Raw genomic sequence first — 23,901 nt, 5'->3', positions numbered from 1 at the left:
GGACTGAAGGACTGTGCTGTGTTGCATTGGCTCTATCTCATCAAGTCAGAGGTACCAGCTCCTCCCAGGAGTGCCAGCAGGGAGCATGCCAGCCCACAGGAGCCAGCGTGATCCTGCTGCCCCAGGACTGCCCCGGTCCCCAGGGCTCAGAGCGCTGCTCTGCCCCCTCAGACTGCGGCCACAGCAGAGACAGAGGCCTCCTCTCACCCCTGCCAACCCAGCAAAGCCAAAATTAGCCTCCTCTGTGTGTGTGTGCCGGGTAGAAGAGCCACAATTGTATCTCAGGAAGGCATTATTGTACTCCACGAGCCCTATCTTATCGGGGAAAGGAAAATGGGCCTTTGACAAATTGCCTCTGTCGCAGCCAGGGTGAGCACATGACTTGTGGTAATCACCCACGCTGGCCACGGCCACCATTGTTCCTCTGCCACACCGGGCCCAGGCAGCCACGACCCTGCTGGAGATGAAAGAGCACATGGAGCCCTGAGCCCCCTCACTGCAGCTGCCCCCCAGACATTGTGTTTGCAGGTGGGGATGCAGCTGGAGTTAGGCTGATCCCTTCCTTTATCAGGAGCCTTTAAGTGCTGATAAGGTGACATCACCCGCTGGAGCAGGGACTTGAACTCTTTAGCCAGGGGAGATGGTTATCAGCGGGCTCTGGCAGCTCTGTGCTCGCTCTCCAGCCCCGCAGCTGGAAGCAGAGCCACCCTCTGAGGCTCTGACACGAGAGGAAGGGTTTGTTTGCCTTGCACAATGGCTGCTCAGATCCTATCCGACGGCAGGGCAGAGAGCAGTGCAGGACACTTCAAAGGCCCTCGGCTTCACACTGCTGTGGCACAGGGCACCCAGCGTGGCCATCCTGCCCCAGGACACTCAGCCTGACCCCAGGGACAACCTGGTCCTTGGAACACCAGTTGCAACAGGAGGCACGTTGTTCCTAGACCCAGGGCAGGGAGGACCACTGCCTGGAGACCTTAGAGTGTCTCACAAGAAAGCCCAAGGGCAGCCCATGAGCTCATCTTTACCTGCAGAGCATCCCCACAGGGAAAGCAGGTTGCTTCTGCTGTCTCTCCACTCCTCACTGGTGCAAGGCCACCTGGGGATCCTCCCCAGCAGGACTGGGAGGGCTGGACCTGTCCAGATACCCCACAAACCAAATCCCCTAGCAGAGCAGGGAGCTACGAGTGCTCAGCTCGCCACGAGTGCTCAGCTCGCCTCTGCTGCAAGCCAAAGGGCAGGGAAAGACCTGGAGGGCAACTGTGATGGCCACTGGGACAGCCAGCACAAGCCTGCAGCGATGTCTCGTGGGGGCCACTGCCTGGCTGGGTCAGTTCACCTACCTGGGAGGGGTCACAGCACAGGGTGTGTGCAGCCACCCTCCCTGTCCAGGTGCTTGGCACAGCTGTGGCAGGTCTGGCCTGGCAGCAGTGCTGGGAAAGCTCCAGTGTGCTCTGCACTGGAAGGTGCTCTTCTTCTCTCCAGGCATGACTGTGATGGTTTGTGGGGTGATCTCCATCAGGGGTGGTGGTGCCAGTGGCAGCCTCCCACATACCCAAGAATCAGCAGCCACTGAGTGCTGCAGGGAGTGGGCAAAGAGGTTCCAGCAAACTGCCCTGCCTGGCTGTGCAGCACCTGCCCAGTGCCTTGTTCTGCTCTGCTGCCAGGCCTGGCTTACCAAGGCAGGCCAAAGAGACAGAATGCCAGGTGCTGCAAGCATCATACCTCTCCAGCCAAAGCTGCTGCTGCCCTGATGCCTGCAAGTTTCCTTATGCCTACAGCTCAGGCCTCTGCTTCCCAGAGCTGGGCCATCTGTGTCACACCAAAGGGAAAAAAACCAAGTGAATTGGATACAGGATCTGAAAGGACTGAGACCACTGGTGTCCTCTTGCTGCACCCCAGGGCACAGACCAAGTACAGCCACTGGAGGGCTGAAAACCACAACGTGGGATGTGCCTGAGCCCCAGCATCATCCTGCACAGCTCCTCCTTTCACCCAGGCCCCTGCAGCCTACACCATCCCTTCCCACAGCATGAGCAGAAACCATCACAGCTCCCATCCCAAGACTCCCCACAGAAGGGAGCTGCACAGCACCCATCCTGCTGCTGTCTACAGTTAATGAAGGGACACCAAAGCAGCCCTTGAGGCAGATCAGGGGCTCACTTCTGGGGCCACAGCAGAGCAGGGTGACCTGCAGACCACCCTGCCGCAGCCCAGGAGCTTCCTGAGAGATGGGGGCAGCCCTGGCCTGTCTCCCCAAACTTCTCTCATCACTCATCGCACTCTCACTGCCCAGAATAGCCCACAACGAATTCTGCAGTTAGTTTGGGCCTGCTCTGAGCCTGTGGTCTGCTTTTGTCTCTGGCCAGCTTCATTTCAGACCTCCCTGTGCTCTGAGATGCAGCAGAGGCACTCGTCCTTTCCTTTCTTTTTCTGCCTTGATGGTACCCACCCCACCACAACCCCTCAGGCTCACCTCCATCCTTACTCAGATGCCATCCATGCCCTTTGCTCCTCTTCCTGTGCCCAGCACTGTACACACACTGGCACAGCAGAGAGTCACTTGCAGCTCCCACAGCACTGCACTAGCAGGACCAGGAGCTACTCCTGCTCCCAGCCCTGCCGCATGGACACGCTCTCTGTCCTTGTCCCCACCACTCTGACATGTACTACAAGGAGTCACTCTGTCCCCCAGCAGTGCCAGACCCTTTCAACACAATCTGCCAGCAGCTTTGGGGGTGCCCATATGCAAAAGAATTACCTATGACTACCACAGGTTGCTGCCTTGCTTTCCTCAGCTCTTCCAGAGCACTTAGAGCAAGTTTTCTATTGTCAGTGCATAAATAAGGGACACGGATGGTCTCGTGGGGTGCCGCAGAAACAGGCCAGGTGAGCTGCCAAGACTCAGAGCAAAGCACTGCGGACACTGCCGGCAGCTGCACACCCATGCAGCATCCACAGAGAGTCTTCACCCGGCCGGCTCGCAGGTCCCGGCCGGCTGGCAGGTCCCGGCCGGCTCGCAGGTCCCGGCCGGCTGGCAGGTCCCGGCTCAGGCAGGCGTCCTCCTGCGCTTTAGAAAGCAGCTGAGGTGCCCACCCCACCGTCTGCAGCCGAGGCTTTTGTTTCTCTCTGGGTTATCTTATCGCCATAGGAAAGGCAATACAGCAGAAGAATTTCCTCTCCTTTCTGTTTCCAGCCTTTCCATTGTCTGGCGTCTGGACCGCTGAGCCTCACCACTCAGCAATTCACTGGGGGCCTTTGGAAACACCAATGCAGGCACCTCTTATCAGAAGGAGCTCTGCGAAGGCTTCTTTTGCTGCTGCAGGCAAATCGGGCAGGGTCTGCCCACCCCAGGGCCCCCAGCCTCACCCTGCTCAGCTTCACCTTGTCAATGAGCCATGCCATGAGTAATTTTGCAGGGGCCAGCTCAGCTCCTTACCTGAGGCAGAGCAGTGCCAGGCAGCATGGTCTGATGAGGTTTGACCACAGCACTGAAGCATCATGGTCTCACCTTTATTTCTCCCTTCCAATTCATCTAGCTGGAGAGGAGCCTGGAGGCCAGGGCCAGAACCATGCCCTTGGGCAAGAGGAACAACTGCAAGCCACCAGCACCTTCAAGAGGTCTGTGGGAAACACTGTCAGGCCAAGGCTATAGCAAAGGCACTTTCCCTGATGTGGTCCTTCTGGGAGCTGCCATCACCACTCACCCTAGAGTTTGCTCATTTAGGGAGGAGAGGGGCTCAGGACATCTCAGAGGGGCTGCAGCTTGTCCAAAGGTGTCTGGGCAGAGCATGGAGCAAGGCTATGCAGCAGGACTGGGCTAGTTCCACCACACCATCACATCTTCCAAGTCCCACTTTGAAGAGAGAGGAGCAGGTGGTGCCAATGCCAGGTCTGAGCAAGCCCCAGGTAGCTCTGTGCCCCAGGCAGCTCTGCTTTGCTCCCCATGGGCAGCACAGGGCCTGCATCACCTCTTTCCAGAAAGAGGAAGAGGCTATGTTTGGAACCAGAAAGTATTTGCTTCTCCCTTTCTGCACCAGAGTGCAAAGGAGGCTCGAAGCAGAACGCTCCTGGTTTCCATTTCTCTCATGTGCTTCCCTCCTCACCCAGGCAGTATGAGAAGAGGGCTCAGGAGCACACTGGGTGATGGCTGAGCAAAACATAGCATTTGTCAGGAAAGGGAGAATCCCTTTTCCCCAAGCCCCCCACAGCAATGGTTCCTGAGCACCTAGCAATGCTGTGAGCACAGCCACTGCAGGGAGCCAGCCACCAAGTGGAGACAACCCTTAGCCCAGATAGAGACCAAGCTAGTTCACCAGCAACAGTCAACACAAAGGGGCTCTGCAGAGGCCTCCAGCTTCCCTTTGCTCTGTGCAGGCAGCAAAAGCTTAGCTGGACTGCAGGCACTTCCTGCCAGGGACACGACAATGCTGCTGCTTCTTTGCCTCAGAGCTTTGACTCCCAAGTGACAAGGGGCTGAGGATCCCAGCCCGAACATTTCCAGGAGGGCAAACACAAGTCTGCTCCACCCAGCAAGTGCAACTCTCCTGCCCTGACACCACCCATGGGACAGACCCTTTTCCCACAACTGCAGCAAGGAAAAACCCCAGGGCACAGTTCCTTCGACTCAGGAGCAGTTTCTTTTCCTCTTGTCCTCACTGTGACCTCTCCAGTCCCAGGATGTCTCCAGTACCTCAGGCATTTAACCCTGAGAGTTTGTACTGAGGTGCCCCAGGGAGCTGCTCCCTGCCTCTCTCCCAGAAGCCCAGTTACAGGCAAAGAAGGAAAAACCTCAGGGGAAATAAAAACATTACACAAGAGGGGGGCACGGCAGAGCACAACACTGCTGCTCCTCATGTGGGACAGAAGAACCTGGGGGGGAGGCAATGGTGTAAAGTTCATGGGAGCAGGGAAGGAGCTGTGAGCAGTGGGGAAGGAGAGGGGGGGCAAAGGAAGGAGAGGGGGGCAAAGGAAGGAGAGAGGGGGGCAAAGGAAGGAGAGAGAGGGGCAAAGGAAGGAGAGAGAGGGGCAAAGGAAGGAGAGAGAGGGGCAAAGGAAGGAGAGAGAGGGGCAAAGGAAGGAGAGAGAGGGGCAAAGGAAGGAGAGAGAGGGGCAAAGGAAGGAGAGAGAGGGGCAAAGGAAGGAGAGAGAGGGGCAAAGGAAGGAGAGAGAGGGGCAAAGGAAGGAGAGAGAGGGGCAAAGGAAGGAGAGAGAGGGGCAAAGGAAGGAGAGAGAGGGGCAAAGGAAGGAGAGAGAGGGGCAAAGGAAGGAGAGAGAGGGGCAAAGGAAGGAGAGAGAGGGGCAAAGGAAGGAGAGAGAGGGGCAAAGGAAGGAGAGAGGGGCAAAGGAAGAAGAGAGAGGGGCAAAGGAAGAAGAGAGAGGGGCAAAGGAAGAAGAGAGAGGGGCAAAGGAAGAAGAGAGAGGGGCAAAGGAAGAAGAGAGAGGGGCAAAGGAAGGAACAAAGGAAAGAAGCTGCTTCTTACTCTAAAGCAAGGGTGCTTCAGGGCTACAAGGAAAGAGCTCTTAACTCTGGTAGAAACAGCCTGAGAGGCCCTGGCCCCAGCTCCTCACTTTGCCAGGGCAAAAGGCACTTTTCCCACCATGGTGCCCTCGACCAGCCTCTTGCAGAGGCAGGCTGGAAGCAGCTGGTTCTTGTGGCACTCTGCAGGGGTGCCTGTGGTGGCAGCCCCTGGGGACCTGCCGCTCTGCTGGGATCCCCAACTGGTACGAGACTCACAGAGCAGCCCGGGGCTGCTCTCCCTCTGCCTGGGCAACGTCGGCCCCTAACGGCAGCAGAAGGACTTCAGCCTGCTCCGGATGAGGGAGGGAGCGGGCTTGGACCAGGCAGCGAGCGCGGCTGCGGGACTGCCGGGTGCGAAATCATCAGCCCAGCCATCCCTGGGCCGTCCGAAGGGCCGGGCAGCCACACGGCGCTGTCCGCGCTGGGGTGACAGGCGAAGGGCTCTCTGCGCAGCGCTGCCTCTGCCAGGCTGAGGGCAGCCTCCTGCACCACCTCCCACCTGGGGACTCTGCACCCTGCTAGGAAGGGGGCAGCTGTGCCAAACCCTGCAGCTGCCCCGAAGACTGAACAGACAAGAGAGGCTTTGCATGGGGCAGGGACACCTCACATCCCCCCAAGACTTTTGCAACAGGATGCAGGAGTCATCATAATGGCTGGGAAGCACTGCCTGAGACTGGGGGCATAAGGGCAGCCATGCCAGGCAGACACTTACTGCTCTGCAGAGTGCAGGGAATGTGGCTGTGAGGGCAGCCAGGGCAGAGAGCAGTTCCAGGACAAAGTCCACGGCTTCCCTCTTGCCCTGAGGGAGAAGACGCAGGAGAGGCAGGGGAACACCATCCCAGCCTCTGTGCCTGAGAAGGCCACAGAGAAGGCAGCTGGAAAGAACCCAACTCACCTTCCAGCAGAAGCCCCCTCCCCACCAAGTGTACCCACCATGATCCCAAGAACTTCTCCTCCCTCCTGCCAGACCACGAATGGCACAGTGTGCAGAGGCTGCCCCTGCCAGCCCCCAGCCCTCGGGTGCAGGGGCTGGCATGGCTCCTGGAGGACCAAAGAGCATCCCTGTGCCAGCCTTTGGCAACCCAGGGACACAAAATCCCAGAGACACCAACTTGGGCAGCAGCAGGGGTGCTGGAGGGGCAAATGCAACCAAACCAAACCCACTGGCACTCAGCATCTGCCGGCTGCCTGTGCTTGCCCAGGCTCTGCCAGCTGCCCACACAGCCCTGGGAGAACACAGAGGTGGCAACTTACCTTGGACACTGCCCCAAACAGGCTCTGCTGGGCTCACTTTTGCCCTCCCAGAAGGCCCAGGGTCCAGGTGCCAGCAGAGACCTGCCAGCACCTCCAGATGGGGCAGGGTGAGCAGAGCACCCTGCAGCTGCCACTGGGCAGACCTGCATGGGGCATGGGCTGGCTTGCAGGGAGCCATCCTTGAGGACAAGTTTTGCCCCTCCCTTCCCTTGGCAGCTGCACTGGCTCCCCCACTTTTTGCCCATCCCAGGGTGACCCTGCCACTCCCTGCTCAACCAGGGTGCCATGCTGCTGCCCCAGCTGCTGCTGTTCCCAGGGTGCCCCTGCCAGGATGCCCAGCTGGCAGGACACAGGGATCCCTGATGCCCTCAGTGTGGAGCAGGCTGCCACCAAGCTGTGCTGATGGCAAGGAGTACCCTGCATGAACCTGCTGCCTTCTGGGTCTCACGTGGGCACAGGGAAAGAGGATGAGTAGGAGGTGGATGATGTCAGCCATGGCCATGCAGGCACATCTCAGGAGAGACACAAAGGCACAGGGAGGCTGAATCTCCCTGAAACCAGAGCAGCAGCACAGAGTCCCCCACATGAGGGGCTGCATTTGCCTTACTTAGCCAGGCTGCCAAAATCCAGCCCCCTCCAGTACCAGCACCCCAGGGCAAGACCTCAGGTAGGCACACATGGGTCCCAAAGCTGTGGCTGCAGCTGGGTAGGTGTAAGGGCATTCCCCACCCTGCAGCACAGCCTTCCCATCTGGATGCTGAGCTGGCTGGTGAACAGTGCCCCAGCTGTGTTGCAGTTGTGGCCCAAGAAGCTGTACAGAAGGCAAAGGACAAATGCCTTGCCACCAGCCAGGCTCTGGGCACCTGCCTAGGCAGAGGAGCAGACTGGTCCAGCCATGCTCAGTGCTGCAGGATGCTGGAGCAGAGAGCTCCCAGCCTCCCACAGCCCAGCCCCCAGGACTCCCAGGACACAGCTCAGACTCCCAGCCAGGCAAGCTGCTGGCTGGGCAACAGAGCCACCAGGTCCCATGGCCAGCATCCCCTGCACAACTGCTTCCAAATATCCCTGGGCAGGGAATGCCACCATGAGCTGCCAGCACTGCACAAGTGGCACCCAGCAGCACCCTCTGCCCAAGGCACAGCCCTCAATGCCCAGCCAGAGCAGGGCCAGTGCAGCTCTGCAACAGACCAAACCACCCAGGAAAGCATTACATCTGGTGAGGTCACAGAACAGAAGCACAGGTCCTTGCCTGTCACCCAGTTTGCCCAGTGCTCAATAGCAGCAGAAAGTGTCCCCAAGCCTTTATGGCCACAAGCATTGTTTATGACCCCTCTGCTGTCAGGGCAAGAGTCCTGCAGCACAACATGGAGCAGCTGGCACTTCACAAACCTGAGCAAACATTACTTGCTCAGCTGTGTTTACTTTATCCTCCCTTCACACAGGCAGACACTGCAAGCAGCTCAGCAGCTCCTGCAGCTAAGGGTTTCTGTGAGCAGCAGGCTGACAGCCCCTGGCTTGGACAGCAGCACTCTGTGCTGGGTTAGGAACCATGCCCTGAGAGTGCTGCTGAATGGTGCCACAGCCAGCTGGCAGCCAGGCACCAGTGGTGTGCCCCAGGGATCAGTGCTGGGCCCCATCCTGTTCAGTATCTTCACTGATGATCTGGATGAGGGCATTGAGTCCATCATCAGTAAATTGGCAGAAGACACCAAGTTGGGGGCAGGAGTTGAGCTGTTAGTGGGCAGAAGGGCTCTGCAGAGGGACCTCAACAGGCTGGACAGATGGACAGAGTCCCACAGGATGGCATTCAACGAGTCCAAGTGCCAGGTGCTGCACTTTGGCCACAACAACCCCAGGCAGTGCTACAGGCTGGGGTCAGAGTGGCTCCCTGCACTGCACTAGGGATGAAGAACACTGACCAAGAGCACAAATATTTTCTTGGCAGGACAACCAAGGAGTAAATCTCACTGCTGTCTGACCCCAAGCACAGCCCTTTTAGCACTGAATCCTCAGGGACTCATTAAAGTCTGCTGTCCTGAGACACTGTGACAGGGGCAGTGCCTGACAGGTCAGTGCCTGACAGGTCAGGCAAACAGAACATGAGGCCATGCAGGAAGTACAAAACTCAAGTATATTTAAGGACATATTAGCACCAGGCTTTTTGGCCAGTCACAGGGAGCTGAGGTTTGAAAACACCAGGGAGAAGTCACTCAGGAAACACAACTGCTGCCAGCTCAGTGTGCAGGGCATGAAAGCACAGTGTGCCAGGCTCTGCTCTGCCTTAAGCTGGGAAATGGGGCATGGTTCCAGTACTGGATTGCACAGAAGAGGGCTGGTATGGCAGAGGAGGAGCAGGGCACTGAAAGCCCTTTTACCTCATTTTTCACCACACTGAAGTGCTCTCTGTCAAATCAACAAAGCAGCCTAAAACAACCCAAAGAGTGAGCATCTCCAAATGTAATGAACATCCAGACATCCCTCCTTGCAATTCAGCTGGTTTAAAGCTTTCAGTCAGTTTTACAGGGCTTGCTTTGATCCCAACAGCTATAAAACACATCCTTTATGGAAGGAAAAACCACTCCTGCATGGCTCCATCTGCTCCCACTGAAAGGATGTTTCAGCAGCACTCAAAGGCCTGGGCTGGCTTCCAGCTAACACCAACTGCCAGGTCTCTTTTGCTCTCAGAAGGGATGGATGAGCTGCAACCATCTGAGCCCACTTTTCCCCTCCCCAGGTGAATCCACAGCACAGAGCTGCCAGGTGAGCTGGCATTGCCCATTTACCCTTTCCCCCCCAGTTCAGGCCTGCAGGACAGTAGAGCCCCTGAGCTGGACAGGCCTGAGACCAGTGGCAGACCTAAGCTTCCAAGTGCTTAGTGAGCCTGCGAATCTTCTCCTTCCTGTTCCTGTTCCCATGCTTTTTCCAGGGCTTTCCTACCACGCTGCCAGGACTGGGTGCAGCCATGGGCAGGAGGCCGCTGCCGGGCCGGTAGCCCATGGCAGCGCGGACTCCTTTCATCAGGGCACGGACGTTCTCCTGCAAGAGAGGGCACAATCACCAGTGAGGGACCAGAACACAGCTGACCACGAGGAACTGTGCTACCTTCACAAACCCAGACAAAGGCAAGCTCAAACCCACTAAAACCTGCCATCCCCCAGCTGCAGAGCTGTGGCCATGCAGCTGAGTCAGAGCCTGCCAGCACTGCCTGCAGCTGTGCATCCCCACGGCTCCCCAGCGCCTGCCACTGCGAGCAGAGGCTGAGCACCGATGCTGAGAGGCTGTGCCCTGACAGACAGGGAGCCAAGGCACCAGGACTCATTCTCACAGTCTGTGCTTTGCTCACAACAATTTGTCTTTGCAAACAGATCTGGCGTCTGTGAGAGGCAGAAGCCAAACAGCTCGCTCCCGTCTGGAGCGTGGGCAGCGCTGCTGGGGCTCAGCGTCTGCCAGCACTCTGGGCAGCCACAGGAAGGGGCTGGCTAATCCCAAAAAATCCTTCTCAGGCCCCAGTTTTCCCAAGCAGCTGACTGGGGTTTCGAACAGAGACAGAGCTCTTGGTTTCAGAATGCATGATTATCTTTAGCTCTGCTTAAGTAAACACTCTTCACATCCAGCTAACCAACCAGAACGGATCACACTCCCCAGGGCCCATCCTCTTCACTGCTAAACATCCTGCTCTGATCCCTGTCAGGTATGCAGACTTCATCAGTTAGGGATTTGACATTTCATTGTGAGTCATTCCCCCCAGTGGCACAGGGGAAAAACAGATCCCTGTGGGACCTAACAAGATGCAGAGAAGTGAAGTTCCCATTTCCCACCTAGAGATTTCCGTTAGATTTTAAATGTTCCTGTGTTCTTCTCATCTGATTTCAGGTTGAGTCAAGACAACCTGAAGAAGCTTATCATGTCCCCTAAGTACATCACCTCCAGAAAGAAAAGTTAGTTTGAAGGGCCTGCTCCCAGGCAACCAGCACCAGAACAAGAGGACACAGGCTCAAGCTGCACCAGGGGAAGTTTAGGCTGGAGGAGAGGAGAAAGTTCTTCCCAGAGAGTTGTTAGCCATTGGAATGTGCTGCCCAGGGAGGTGGTGGAGTCCCCATCCCTGGAGGTGTTCAAGAGGGGACTGGATGTGGCACTTGGTGCCAGGGTTTAGTCAGGAGGTCTGTGGTGACAGGTTGGACTTGATGATGACAGTATCACAGTATCACCAAGGCTGGAAGAGACCTCAAGGATCATCAAGTCCAACCTCTCACCACAGACCTCTTTGAGGTCTCTTCCAACCTTGGTGATTCTGTGACCTGTTAGTCCAAACCCATGCTCCTGCTCAGCTGCTGCACCACACCACTCTCCCTCCTTCTTCTTCCCACTCTGTTTGCTCAGGATTGATGTTAGGCCCCTAATGACAAGGGTCACCCCACTGCTCTTTTAAAACACAGCTATGAGCACCTCATTAGCTACCTTTCAGTCACCCAGGACATCCCCAGGGTTGTAGGAGGTAACAACAAGAACAAAGTGCTCAGAGGAATTATATGCAGATGCCAAAGGCATCCAACTCCCTTAACTCAGCAGCCCTCCATCCTCACAGCTCTTTTTCCCAGTAACTGTGACACACAGTGCTGCTCCAAACACTGCCAGAGTAAATCTCCTCCAGAACCTACCTGGTGGAAAAATGCTTTGTCCACCACATTTTCAATCTGTTTTGCTTTGGTATTCTTCTCAGGCTTCATTTGCCCAGTGGCCTGCATGGTTCTGCTCTCTGGGCATCTTTGATGCTGGTGCTGAAAATCATTTGGGTCAACTCCAGGAGGTGGATGGCAATACAGCAGCTTCCCCTGTGAAAGTGAAGGGATATAGTTATCACAATAAAGCAGCCCCCCAACCCACCACAGCAGCTCAGACAGAGACCTGGAGAGGAGAGAAAACAACTCCAAAGCTACAAAGAACCCTGGAAGCCCAGGGGCTCACAATGATAGGCTAACTATCAAGACACTTGATTTCTCTTTCCAGGGAACAGCTGGCTTGACTAAGTTAAAGCATCATTCTATCTCTGCTTCAAAGCACCATTTCCAGCTGCAAGTCTCTCAGGAGTCCTGGAGGATTCTGTTAAAAACTCAACAATAAGTTGCTGAGAGGTGCTGTAGGTGCCTGAAGTATGACAAGACTCAGAACTACAGCCCAAAATACTGGCCCAACTGTTTGTTTCTGGGTTTGCTGCCTGGTGTAGGTCATTTCTTCAGCTAACATCTTATTTGTAAGCCATCACCCTTTCAAGACAAGCAGCTGGACAAACTGCATTTATGCTTTTGAGCCACAGAAGCAGTCCAATTCAAAGAGTATTTTATCATATGGTGATTTTATCCAGAGAAATTGAATTCATTTTATTGTGCAGTCATGCCCCAGTGAAACTTTGACCCAGCAGGAAAGGGAACCCAGATGTCAGCAGAACTTACACTGACGTAGTCTTTCAGCACATAGCGAGCTGATCTCGGCTGGTCTGGCTGCCCATGTGCTGTCATAAAGCCTCTCATAGCTGGAAGAGAAACCCAAAGGACATTCTGTGGCAGTACAGCAGGAGAATTCACACATTCTTCCTCTCTGCTGCCCAACTGCACATTTGTATCCTTACTCACCAAAAAACCTTCCCTTACAAGAAGGCTGGGGAAAGCAGGGGGCAAAAAACACCAGGGTCATTGTTGATTGAAAAGGTACTGGAGAAGCACCCTAGACTGAGTGGAATGAGGAGGGCTGACAACTCCCTGCCAGCAGAAAACTTGCTGGGGTTTTAGTTTTGCTTTAAGGACAGAGATTAACTGTATCAGAGATCAGACAAGGGGGCTGGGCCATTGAGACACTTGAATGTGTCCAGAGAAGGGCAACAAAGCTGGGGAGGGGTCTGGAGCACAGCCCTGTGAGGAGAGGCTGAGGGAGCTGGGGTTGCTTAGCCTGGAGAAGAGGAGGCTCAGGGCAGACCTTCTTGCTGTCTACAACTCTCTGAAGGGAGGTTGTAGCCAGGTGGGGGCTGGTCTCTTCTCCCAGGCAACCAGCACTAGAACAAGAGGACACAGTCTCAAGCTGTGCCAGGGGAGGTTCACGCTGGATGTTAGGAAGAAATTCTTCCCAGCAAGAGAGATTGGCCACTGGAATGTGCTGCCCAGGGAGGTGCTGGAGTCACCATCCCTGGAGGTGTTCAGAAAGGGACTGGATGTGGCACTTGAAGCCATGGTTTAGTTAGTCATGAGGTGTTGGGTGACAGGTTGGACTTGATGATCTTTGAGGTCTTTTCCAACCTTGTTGATTCTATGACTCGAAGATCTCCAGAAGTCCCTTCCAACCCCTAACATCCTGTGGGATAAACCTTCACTGCACTCCTCCAAGGCTAACTCAAAATAGAGTTGATGGGAGGTATTTAAAATGACAAGAGCATCACTCCATACTACACACACTGAGAGTCACCCTCCCTGGAGGTGTTCAAAAAAGGCTTGGATGTGGCACTTGAAGCCATGGTTTAGTTGTCAGGAGGTGTTAGGTAATAGGTTGGACTTGATGATCTCTGAGGTCTTTTCCAACCTGGTTGATTCTATGACTGGCAAAGCATTTCACCAAGCTGCTCAACATGCTCACTACATCTGTCAGAGCCAGCAATGCACTGCTGCAACACACACATGAGGTCAGCTGTTAACAAAGGCCCTTCCTGAGAGCAGGGCGAGTCCTAATGCGGAGGTTCCAAGCACAGCAAACCTCAGCTGAGCCGAACTGTAAGAAGTCCTCCTAAGGCTGTGCTCAGGACCATGCACACAGTGCAGGTGATAGGTTTCCAAGGGATCACCACTCACATCCATATGCTGTTAGCAGCTCTTCAGCTGTGGGCTTTCGATCTGGATCCTCATCTTCCCTTGGCCTTATGATACTTATTCCATAGGTTGCTTCCAACACGTTCCGTGGGATATGCTGGCAAACGTGAGCTAGTGAAGGAAACCACCTGGTGATCCTCAGCCACACCAGGAGCCTTGCTCTTGTCACCCCAAGAGCACACATTAAGCCTGAGTCTTGGGGCTTGTCACAAAGCAGCAAGACAACACATGACTGACAAGAAGACCTGAAAGGAGGTGGGGAAAAGAGCAGCACAGCAGGGCTGCTTCAGCCAGTCTGCATCCCCACCCCCTCAGAGCAGGAACACATGTGCCCCTGGCAGGGCTGCAACATGCTGCACTGCACACTGCAGATCCAACACTTGCAGGCATTCTCACAGACCTCATGCAAAGGATATCAGAGAAATGGGTGGCACGTGGTCCCTCATCTGGTCTATAGGGAGAATTCCAGAACAAATCATTTCAGCCTTGGTAGAGATGAAAGATGGCATCACAAGACCAGGGCAATCACACAGGCACAGGCCAGGCTCCACATACAGGGTCTACACAACAAAAACCCCAATGAGTCAGTGTCCATGGAGGAAAAAGGAACCAAAAAGGAAATCAATCAATCAAAAGCACAGGTGAAGGATGGATGACAATGAGAGTGAGCAGAAACTCTACAGATGTCTGCCCTGCTGGCCTCAGCCAGTGAGCTCAGGAAATGTGAAGTGCAAGACTGCAGCACTTCCAAGATTGATAAATTAGGTGTCCAGATGGGGGCAGCAAGATCTTCACTCTCTAGGCTGATGGGAGAGAAGAAAGCAATCCAGAAGCTTTTAACTCTCCTGGACCTCAAAATTAAGAGCCTGATCACACGAGAAAGGCAGAACTGACTCAGCTTGCTCACAGCAATGGCTGGAGAAGGGTGCTTTGAAAGCTTGACCTTAATCTATCCAGAGGAGGACTCACTTTTCAGAGGCTCTCTCCACAGGACTGGTGTTGAAAAAAGGGCCAAGCTACCTCAATAAAACCAGGGGATGGAAAATATCTCCCACTGCACAGCAGCTCTCAGACTGCAGCAGGAGGCTGGGAGCAAAAACTAGATATGCACCCAGCTCACCTCTCTCCAACCTCCTCTGCTGGGCAGAGCTGAGGTTCACAGACAGAGCTCTCAGGGAGCCCACAGGGTAGCAATGAGCTCATAATGAAGCTCTCTTCCACCAGGGGAGAAAGAAGCCATTAGAAGTTTTGGTCAGCAATACCTGGAAGTGCTTGGTACGGCCTGGCGTGGCAGACACTGACACCTTCTTGTTTCCAAGGATTGTGTTGATGGTTGAACTTTTGCCAACGTTAGGATAGCCCACCTGGATGGAAAGAAACAGTGGTGTCAGGCAGGGTGATGCCAGAACACTGCAAAGCTCTCACACAGAAGTGGGTCAAGGGAGGTGATTCTCCCCCTCTGCTCAGCTCTGGGGAGACCCCACCTGGAGTACTGTGTTCAGTTCTGGAGCCCCTAGGTCAAGAGGGATCTGGAGGTGCTGGAAGGTGTCCAGAGAAGGGCCAGGAGGATGAGCAGAGGGCTGGAGCACCTCTCCTATGAGGACAGACTGAAGGAGTTGGGGCTGTTCAGTCTGCAGAAGAGAAGGCTCTGAGGTGACCTCATTGTGGCCTTCCAGTATCTGAAGGGAGCTACAAGAAGGCTGGGGAGGGACTGCTCAGGATCTCAGGCAGTGATAGGACTAGGGGGAATGGAATGAAGCTGGAGGTGGGGAGATTCAGGCTGGAGGGGAGGAGGAAGTTCTTCCCCATGAGAGTGGTGAAGCCCTGGAATGGGTTGTCCAGGGAGGTGGTTGGGGCCCTGTCCCTGGAGGTGTTTAAGCCCAGGCTGGATGAGGCTCTGGCCAGGCTGATCTAGTGTGGGGTGTCCCTGCCCATGGCAGAGGGGTTGGAACTGGCTGATCCTTGTGGTCCCTTCCAACCCTGCCTGATACTAGGATGATACTAAGTACTGAAATAAAATGCACTACAAATGTTCAGCAGTCAGGAACACTGAGCTCCAGGACCTTCAGAGTTAATCCCTGCACAAACCCCTGGGAGATCTGTGCTTGCTGCTTTGGGTTTTTGTTTCCCCAGTAGGAAGTCAGGCTACAGGATGATTTTTCCCCCATAGAAGACACATGGAATTAAAATTCAGATTAAGCAAGTTCCATTTAAGCACAAAGTCCAACTCACCAACCCAACATTGACTTCTCCATCCTTCACCCTTGGTCCCTTGTGCGTGGTTTTGAATATTTCAAGCAGCTCATTCCTCTGCACCAGATGGCTGAAGTTCCTGATGCTCCTGTTCTGCTCCTGCACTGCATGCTGCACTGCAGCACCAGCAGTCCTGCTTCCCACCCTCTCTGGGGCAACGGCATTTGCTTTGTCACTGCCTTCATCTTCAGAACAGGTTTGCCAGGCTTCCTCTTCATCATCTTCACAGTCTTCATACTCATCACTACTGTCACTCTCACTAATCAGAGCTGGGTTCACAGCTTGCAGAGTGTTGCCTGTGGATGTGCTTTCTGCACTGTCTTCTGCTGCGTCGTCGTCCTCTTGACTGGAGCTTTCCTCCTCAGAACCATTTGGGTCCTCTGCTCCCTCTTCAGTGTCTAGCTCCTGTGTGGACAGCAGTTCATAGGTGAAGTGCAAACACAACACTAAGTCTTGCTGTGTTGTCATCAGCCAGATCCCAAGGACTGACACAGGGTTTTTAAGGGTCATAAGTAGGAAGCAGAACTCACTGGCCTGCTTTAGGAGAGTGACAAAGCACTCCAACAGGAATTGCTAGCTGCAGTGTGAAGCCTTTAGAGGTTTCATTACAATAATTTCAAGCTGGCTTTTTTTTCTCTTCAGTCCAACTCTTCACACCTCCTCCCTGCAACAGCTCTCATTCAAAAAGAACAGATCTTTTCCCAACAGCACTTTGACCTTTCCTTCACAAAACAAAACCAGCCACCAGAACTAACATTTCAGTCTCACTTTCAAACCAATATGCAAACCCATTTTATCCAAGGACTGCAAACCAGATGAAAAGACTAGGTACTCCTGGAAGGAGGTATGGGATATACCACAGCTGAATAGCAATAGCTGTGACAGAGGAACTCAGTAAGACCTGAGAGTGGCATCTGTTGAGAACATGTAACTTGGGGCAGGCAGTAGCAGAGTTTGTTCCACTGGGCAAAGAAAGGCACCCAGGTACTTTAGGTTCTCTAACAAACACCTCCTCTCCCTGGGAGTGACAAATCCTCTGTGCAGATAACCATGTCCCTCACAACATCCCTCTTGGAAAGGAGGGGTCCATGTCCAAGTGGAGTCCCCCAGGGATCAGCACTGGGACCAGGCTTGTTTAACGTCTTTGCTGGCAACATGGACAGTAGCATTGAGTGCACCCTCAGCAGGTTTGCTGATGACACCAAGCTGTGTGGTGCAGCAGACAGGCTGGAGGGAAGGGATCCAGCCAGAGGGACCTTGACAGGCTGGAGAGGTAGGCCCATGACAGCCTCCTGAGGTTCAACAAGAACTAGTGCAAGGTCCTGCATCTGGGTTGAGGCAATCCCAAGCACTGATATAGGCTGGGCAGGGACTGGCTTGAGAGCAGCCCTGAAGAAAAGCACATTGCCAGAGGCAGCCAGCATACATCCAGCTGGAACTGGTCACCTACAGTACCTTTAGTTCTCCAGAGAGACGCCTGCACTCTGCCAGTGCTGACCAGAACACCACCTTAATGCCTTCTTTCTCAAAGAACTCTGCCCAGGCAGCCCGCTGCTCTTCACTCAGCAGATCTGCTTTGTTTATCAGGATCATGTTCTCCTTGGCCTTGCTCACTTCTTTAACATAACTCTCCTGAAGAGAACAAAAGGAAGAGAGATTTGTGCCCTGCTTTGCATTCCTCCTCCCCACAAGGTGGATATAAGAACAGCAAGACAAGTCACCCCATCCAGCTCCATGCAGCTCTAGCTAAGCTTACCACCCCCTGGGCTGGATGCAACTGGTGCTTAGCAGGCAGCTACAAGGACAAACTGCAGCACACAACCACCACAGTACAGGCTGGTTCTGGACACATGTGCAAACACTTTGTTTGCTTAGAGTTATGACAAGGACCTCATAGCAGGAACTCCTAAGATCAACTGTTTGAGCAATTCCTTCTTTTCTCGATGAGCAGTGTCCCAGAGTCTATCATGCAGTAATGCCTGATCCTTTGGTTTCAGCACAGTAATCCTCACCCATTTTCATTCCACTGTGCTTTGGAACAGAATGGGTCCTGTAAGTGTGGACACTGCTAGGAAGCGATGAGAAGTGAGGCAATACCTGGAACACAACATCCCAGAACTGCCTCTAAATCCACACCACCCTGTGTGAGACACCAAAGCAACACTTTGGAAAGTAATTTAATGCCAGAAGAGTGGCATAAATAAGACAGCCAGGTAGGCACAAGAGCAGAGCAGCTTCCAGATGGCTGAGCCTGTTAAATGAAGTAAACCCCCAAATCATATAAACTCTAAGACATAAACTGAAGCAAGCAACCAAGAAAGTGGTTTACTTACCAGGTCTTGGCATCTGAACAGGAGGGGGTTTCTAGCATCTACTATCTGGACTACAATGTCACTGGAAAAATAAAAGAAAGCCACATGCAGTACTCCTCCTTGCCTTGCCTGACAGCAGGCAGCCAGGCACAGCATGTTGCTGTTAGTTACTTTTAGACTGGAACTGTAATGGTTTAACATCTGTAAACCTACTAAGCACCTTTACTGAACCAGCAAAGCATCCCAGTGTCCTGCATGCCTCAAAGAAGGCCATGTTTATGCTGCACAGCAGTGCTGCTGTACAGCATTTCTGCCTCACTCAGCTCATCCTGCTGTCGAGCCAGCAAGGGGAAAGAACACAGCCCTCTCCTGCCAGCCCACCTACCCGTGGAAGTGCTCAGCAGGCACGAATCAGAGCAGCGGCACTCTAACCTTCACAACGTTACTGAAAGCTGTGAGAACACAACTTGGCTTCTGCCTATCCTCATCCCCAAACTCTGCTAGAGTGGCTACAGAGGGGAAGAAGAGGTGGGTTTCCTACACAGTGAGCTACTCTGGAACACTCTGGTCCCCCTTGCACAGAGCAAGATGTACAGACTCCCACAAATGGCCTCCAAATCCAAACACCAGGTTGTCACCACATCTACCAGCAAGACTCATCAGCCCTACATGCCAGCTGAACACACTGGCTGCAGACTCAGAGGCATTCATGTTGCTTTCAAAGGAAGAAGGGAAATTTAACCACAGCCTTGTGCACTAGAATTTCTCCAGGCAAGTGTTTTAAAGCACTGGTTGCCACGTGCTGACTCTGTTTGCCTGACAGGGATTTCTGTTAACTCAGCTCCAGAACACCACGGACTGCATGGGAGACCTTCAAGCTTCACTGGGCAGTTGGGTGCATATGGAAATAAAGACAAATAAACCAAAATCACTAACCCCCCCCCCCCCAAGGGAGTCATTCAATAAGCTGCATGGGTACTGAACAGTTACAGACATTCCAAGATCTCTACAAGAGAAAGCTGCCACCAGGGTACAGGAACGGGGTACAGAGCTGTTACTGAATCACATCACTGAGAATAGAACAGAACAGAATAGAATAGACCAGACCAGACCAGACCAGGTTGGAAGAGACCTTCAAGATCATCAAGTCCAACCTATCATCCAACACCACCTAATCAACTAACCCATGGCACCAAGCACCCCATCAAGTCTCCTCCTGAACACCTCCAGTGATGGTGACTCCACCACCTCCCCGGGCAGCCCATTCCAATGGGCAATCACTCTCTCTGTGTAAAACTTGCTCCTGACCTCCAGCCTGAACCTCCCCTGGCACACCCTGAGACTGTGTCCTCTTGTTCTGGTGCTGGCTGCCTGGGAGAAGAGACCAACCTCTGCCTGTCTACAACCTCCCTTCAGGGAGTTGTAGAGAGCAAGAAGGTCATCCCTGAGTCTCCTCTTCTCCAGGCTGAGCAACCCCAGCTCCCTCAGCCTCTCCTCATAGGGCTGTGCTCCAGACCCCTCCCCAGCTTCGTTGCCCTTCTCTGGACACCTTCCAGCAAGTCAACCTCCTTCCTAAACTGAGGGGCTCAGAACTGGACACAGGACTCAAGGTGTGGCCTAACCAGTGCAGTGCACAGGGGCAGGATGACCTCCCTGCTCCTGCTGGCCACACTCTTCTTGATGCAGGCCAGGATGCCATTGGCCCTCTTGGCACCCTGGGCACACTGCAGGCTCATGTTCAGCCTACCATCAACCAGCACCCCCAGGTCCCTCTCTGCCTGGCCGCTAGCTTGAGGCAAACACAAGACAGACCACTGCTTGGTAAGGTAAGGGGCTGGAGGACTTTCTCATTTGATTCTGAGACAGCATCCTCACTCTTCATGCAGTCAGAAGCTCCAGTAAAGAGCAGAAAGGCATTGACAACACGCTCCAGCCACGTCAAGCACACGACAGGCTCACACTGCACACCACCATACCCTAGAGTGGACACTCCCAGCCCTCTCTCAGCCAAAGGCCCAGCAGCACCCAGCACAAAGCCACCCTTGTGAGAGACCCAGCTCACCATGACCTCACTGCTGAGGTATTTTTCAATTTTAGGAAAATCAGATGAGATGATTTCAAACTTAATTACTAGTGAAATTAAATGCCCCCCTTAGATGAACACAGCAGATAGCACTCCTATTGTATTACAGCTCCACTGAGCACACAAAGCTATCTCTGTGATGACAGCCTGTTGTCTTTTGTCCACTGCTGCAGTTTCACTGCATGGCAAGAAGCCAAGGCAGGAGGCTCCTTCTTTCCCAACACTGTTTAGCTGATCCCCCTTGCCTCCTGCCCCTTAACATCAGGCTACAGCTGGATGGTTGAGAAAGAGGGGGAAGGGTTAATCTTGGCAAAAGACCTCAAAGACCCATTCTCAAAAGAGACCTCCCACACAGAATTAATTACTAGAAGAGACAAAGAGCAGCAGCAGCTGAGACTTGGAGGAGAACCACAGAAGTGCTGAGTGCTGGTGTGCACCACTAAGCAGCTGCCCTTCTTCACACCACATTGTCCTCATTTCAAAACAAAATCACTTCTGTGCTGATAATGAAACCTCACTAACTGTAACTGCCTTTCCTCTGCTCAGACACTTGGAGCTCAACTCCAAAGCTTCAATTGTGGAAAACACATTAAACATTACTTTAGTAAGAAGTTCTTCCCCATGAGGGTGGTGAGACACTGGAACATCTTGCCCAGGGAGACAGTGGAAGCCTCATCCCTGGTGGTTTTTAAGGCCAGGCTTGTTGTGGCTCTGAGCAACCTGCTCTAGTGTGAGGTGTCCCTGCACATGGCAGGGGGGTTGGAACTAGACAATCCTTGGGGTCCCTTCCAACCCTAACAATTCTGATTCTATGACTGTGAAAAAGCAACTGGTGATACACTTTACCTCCTCTCAATGACTCTCCAAAGCTGGCGCCAAAATTCCAAGTTTCGCTCAAACGGGGTTAGAATCAGCTTCTTCTCTTCCTCGAGGCTAAGGTAAGACAGAGAGAAGACATCACATGTGGCCCATGTCAGGCAGCAGGTGCATGACCAGCCCTTCCTTTGATCCAAGAGCCTTTCATGTCAGGGAGAGCTACCAAATCAGACTGGTACAGTAGGCTTTGCAAACAGAGCAGGCGTACGGGTGAAGTGGTGTCAGCGGCACCGGCTCAGGGGTGACCCCAGCGGAGGAACGGTGAAGGATGGCAAGAATAAAACCTCATTGAAAGACTGCCTGTGAGACTTCAGAGCTACAAGAGTAAAGCAGAGAAGTAGCCCAAATGCCAGCAGTTATTACTCAATCAGGTACCACCAGGAAAAAATAACTAAGCTGAGGATGGTACTGGAAATGGCTCTGCACAGCTCTCCATCCACGCTTATCGCTGCCTGAACGTCTTCGCTCAGGGCAAGCATAAGTTCACAGGGTGTGAGTATCTACCTTTCCAGACCAGCACAAGCTGCTGTACAGAGGCTGGCAGCACTGATGCTCTTAGAGGACACATTCACCACTCCTCCACTTCACAGGCAAGAGCAGAACACCACACTCCACCTTCAAGAACTTTAAACAGGACAAGAACAGGCACATGCAAGAGGACTTTGCAGTGCTCCCCACAGAGATGTGTCTGGACGGTGGCTAGGATGCCCAGTCTCCTAGAACAAGTAGAGGGAGCTACACAAGAGGTACAGCAAGGATAAATACAACCCACTGTTTCCTGTGACTCCAAATGTCACCAGCTACTTACCCAGACACAAGTGGCATACTCACTGGGCAAGCTGCCGCCTCCACTCGAGAAAGCTCTCTCTCTCAGCCTGCTTCAAGTCCTCCACACTGGTTGTCCTGTCCCAGCGTGGCCTGTAACAAGCACATGTTGGTGATGCTCAGGAGCAGCAGGCAGACCAGTGACATTAGTGCAGTAACATCCATAAAGAGCACAGGCACCACCCAGTCAGCCACCCTGAGGGGGCTGTAGCTCAGACGTGCACACGCTGTGTTCAGCAGCCTTAAGCTCGCCTTCTCTTCTCATTCTTTCTAGACTCCACCAGCAGAGAGGGCAGTATGCAGACTGCCTTTGGGAAGTGGGTTGGGTTTCTTGAAACTTTCCAGAGCATTTAGGATGAGAAATTTCTCTCTTTGTGCATCACACACAGAGAGAGCTCTGTAAATGCTTACTAGAAGGCCTGGGCACACCACTTCCAGCAGTGCCAGGCTCTGAGCAGGAAACTCAAAGCATCCAATCTGGGCTGGGGCTGGCAGGCACCTGTGCTGTGAGTCAACTGCAGGTATGTGCAGGCCAGGTAGTGGCTTCCCTCCAGAGAAGGTACTGACAAAGCAGAGGGCTGCTCCTGGGCTTGCAGCCACCAAGACACTGAGCCCACTCAGCAGACGGAGAGCAACCAGGCCCAGCCCTGAGGCTTCACCTTCGTGGGATGCGCAGGAACTGTTGGTTCTCCTCATGCAGCTGCTGGACATGCTGGGCCTCCTGGGCTGTGAGCAGGCCAGTGCAGCTCTGGGCAGACACAAACTGGATGTTCAGACGCTCTGCAGGACAAACGAGGCAATCATCCAGACAGCCCCCTGATCCTGCCCCTGCCTGGCACCATCCCTGCTGCCGGACCCAGCTCATGTCCCCTGACCTGCCCGACCAGCCAGCGCCACTGCCAGCCTCAGACCTATTTCCAGAACAGGTCTTGCCTCGGCCGCCTGGGTCCCGAGCCCCAAGAATCCCTCTCCAAACCCTGCATGCCGCCGCTGGCACCAAGGTGCCCCCTCCCCCAGCCCCGAGAACACCTCTCCAGCCCCTGGTTGCCCCCCGCAGGCCCCAGGGTGTACCCCCCTGGGCCGTCCCCAGGGCCGTCCCTGGGCCCTGCCACAGCCCAGGCCCCGCTCCGGCTCCTCACCAGCCACAAATTGGGTGCCGGCCAGTTCGGCCGTGGCCAGGAACTCCTCCAGCGGGCTCTGCTCGGGCGCCGAGCGCAGGTCTGGCCCGCGGTCGCCGCCCAGCTCGCTCGTGTGCCGCTGCCAAGAGAAGACACCGCAGTCAGCCTGGCCCTGTCAGCCTGGGGCAGTCAGCCTGGCCCAGTCAGCCTGGCCCTGTCAGCCTGGCCCTGTCAGCCTGGCCCTGTCAGCGCCGCCGTCGCCGCAGCCCAATCCCCCACCTTACCCATGAGGAGGAGCCGCGGGGCCCCAGGCCGCGCTGCCGCTGCAGGGAGCGGCCCAGCCCCGCGTCCCGCTTCTTGCCCATGCCGCCGCCGCGGCCGGAAGTGCTGCCTGGAAGCCGCCCGGGTTCCTCCGCCGAGCCCGGCCGCCCGCGGAGCAGCGTTCCGGGCAGCTGGGTTCCGGGCAGCTGGGTTCCGGGCAGCTGGGTTCCGGGCAGCAGCGTTCCGGGCAGCAGCGTTCCGGGCAGCAGCGTTCCGGGCAGCAGCGTTCCGGGCAGCTGGGTTCCGGCGCTGCCCGCCCGCCACGCGCTGGCCGCCGGGAGGCGCCCGGCCCCGTAGCCCCCCGGGACCGGCCCAGCAGTGACCGCTCCTCGCCACGGGCCCGGGACCGGCCTGCCTCGGCATCGCTCCGTGCGCCCGTGGAGCAGCCGTCCAGCAGCTCTGTCTGGCCCTCCATCTACCCCCAGACTGGCCTGTCCCTCCCTCCCGCCACCTATCCATCCATCCACCCATCCACCCATCCCACCATCCA

At 54.6% G+C, this 23,901-nt stretch overlaps 1 protein-coding gene across 2 annotated transcripts; it reads right to left on the bottom strand.

Annotated features, from left to right (window-relative positions):
• Positions 1–8,884: 8,884 nt before the first annotated feature.
• LSG1 (large 60S subunit nuclear export GTPase 1) lies at positions 8,885–23,475 on the bottom strand. 2 transcript variants are annotated; one of them, XM_068145632.1, is made up of 14 exons: positions 23,375–23,475; positions 23,112–23,229; positions 22,632–22,752; positions 21,979–22,065; positions 21,118–21,204; positions 18,210–18,270; positions 17,332–17,508; positions 15,856–16,281; positions 14,886–14,987; positions 14,040–14,183; positions 13,606–13,729; positions 12,223–12,302; positions 11,431–11,604; positions 8,885–9,808 (listed from the first exon to the last, which is right to left on the bottom strand). In XM_068145632.1, the coding sequence occupies exons 1-14, from the start codon at positions 23,453–23,455 to the stop codon at positions 9,629–9,631; spliced, it is 1,962 nt and encodes a 653-aa protein (XP_068001733.1). In that variant the 5' UTR covers positions 23,456–23,475; the 3' UTR covers positions 8,885–9,628. The 2 variants fall into 2 exon arrangements, with proteins under 2 accessions (XP_068001733.1, XP_068001734.1); XM_068145633.1 differs by lacking the exon at positions 23,112–23,229 and having other exon boundaries at positions 23,375–23,410.
• Positions 23,476–23,901: the final 426 nt, after the last annotated feature.

This window comes from Melanerpes formicivorus, unplaced genomic scaffold, assembly GCF_026170545.1.
Source record: "Melanerpes formicivorus ecotype bairdi unplaced genomic scaffold, bMelFor1.0.p_v2 SCAF_12, whole genome shotgun sequence".
Lineage (NCBI taxonomy): Eukaryota > Metazoa > Chordata > Aves > Piciformes > Picidae > Melanerpes > Melanerpes formicivorus.
The sequence above is the reverse complement of the archived record's forward strand: the minus strand, read 5'-3'. Positions and strand labels throughout refer to the sequence as shown.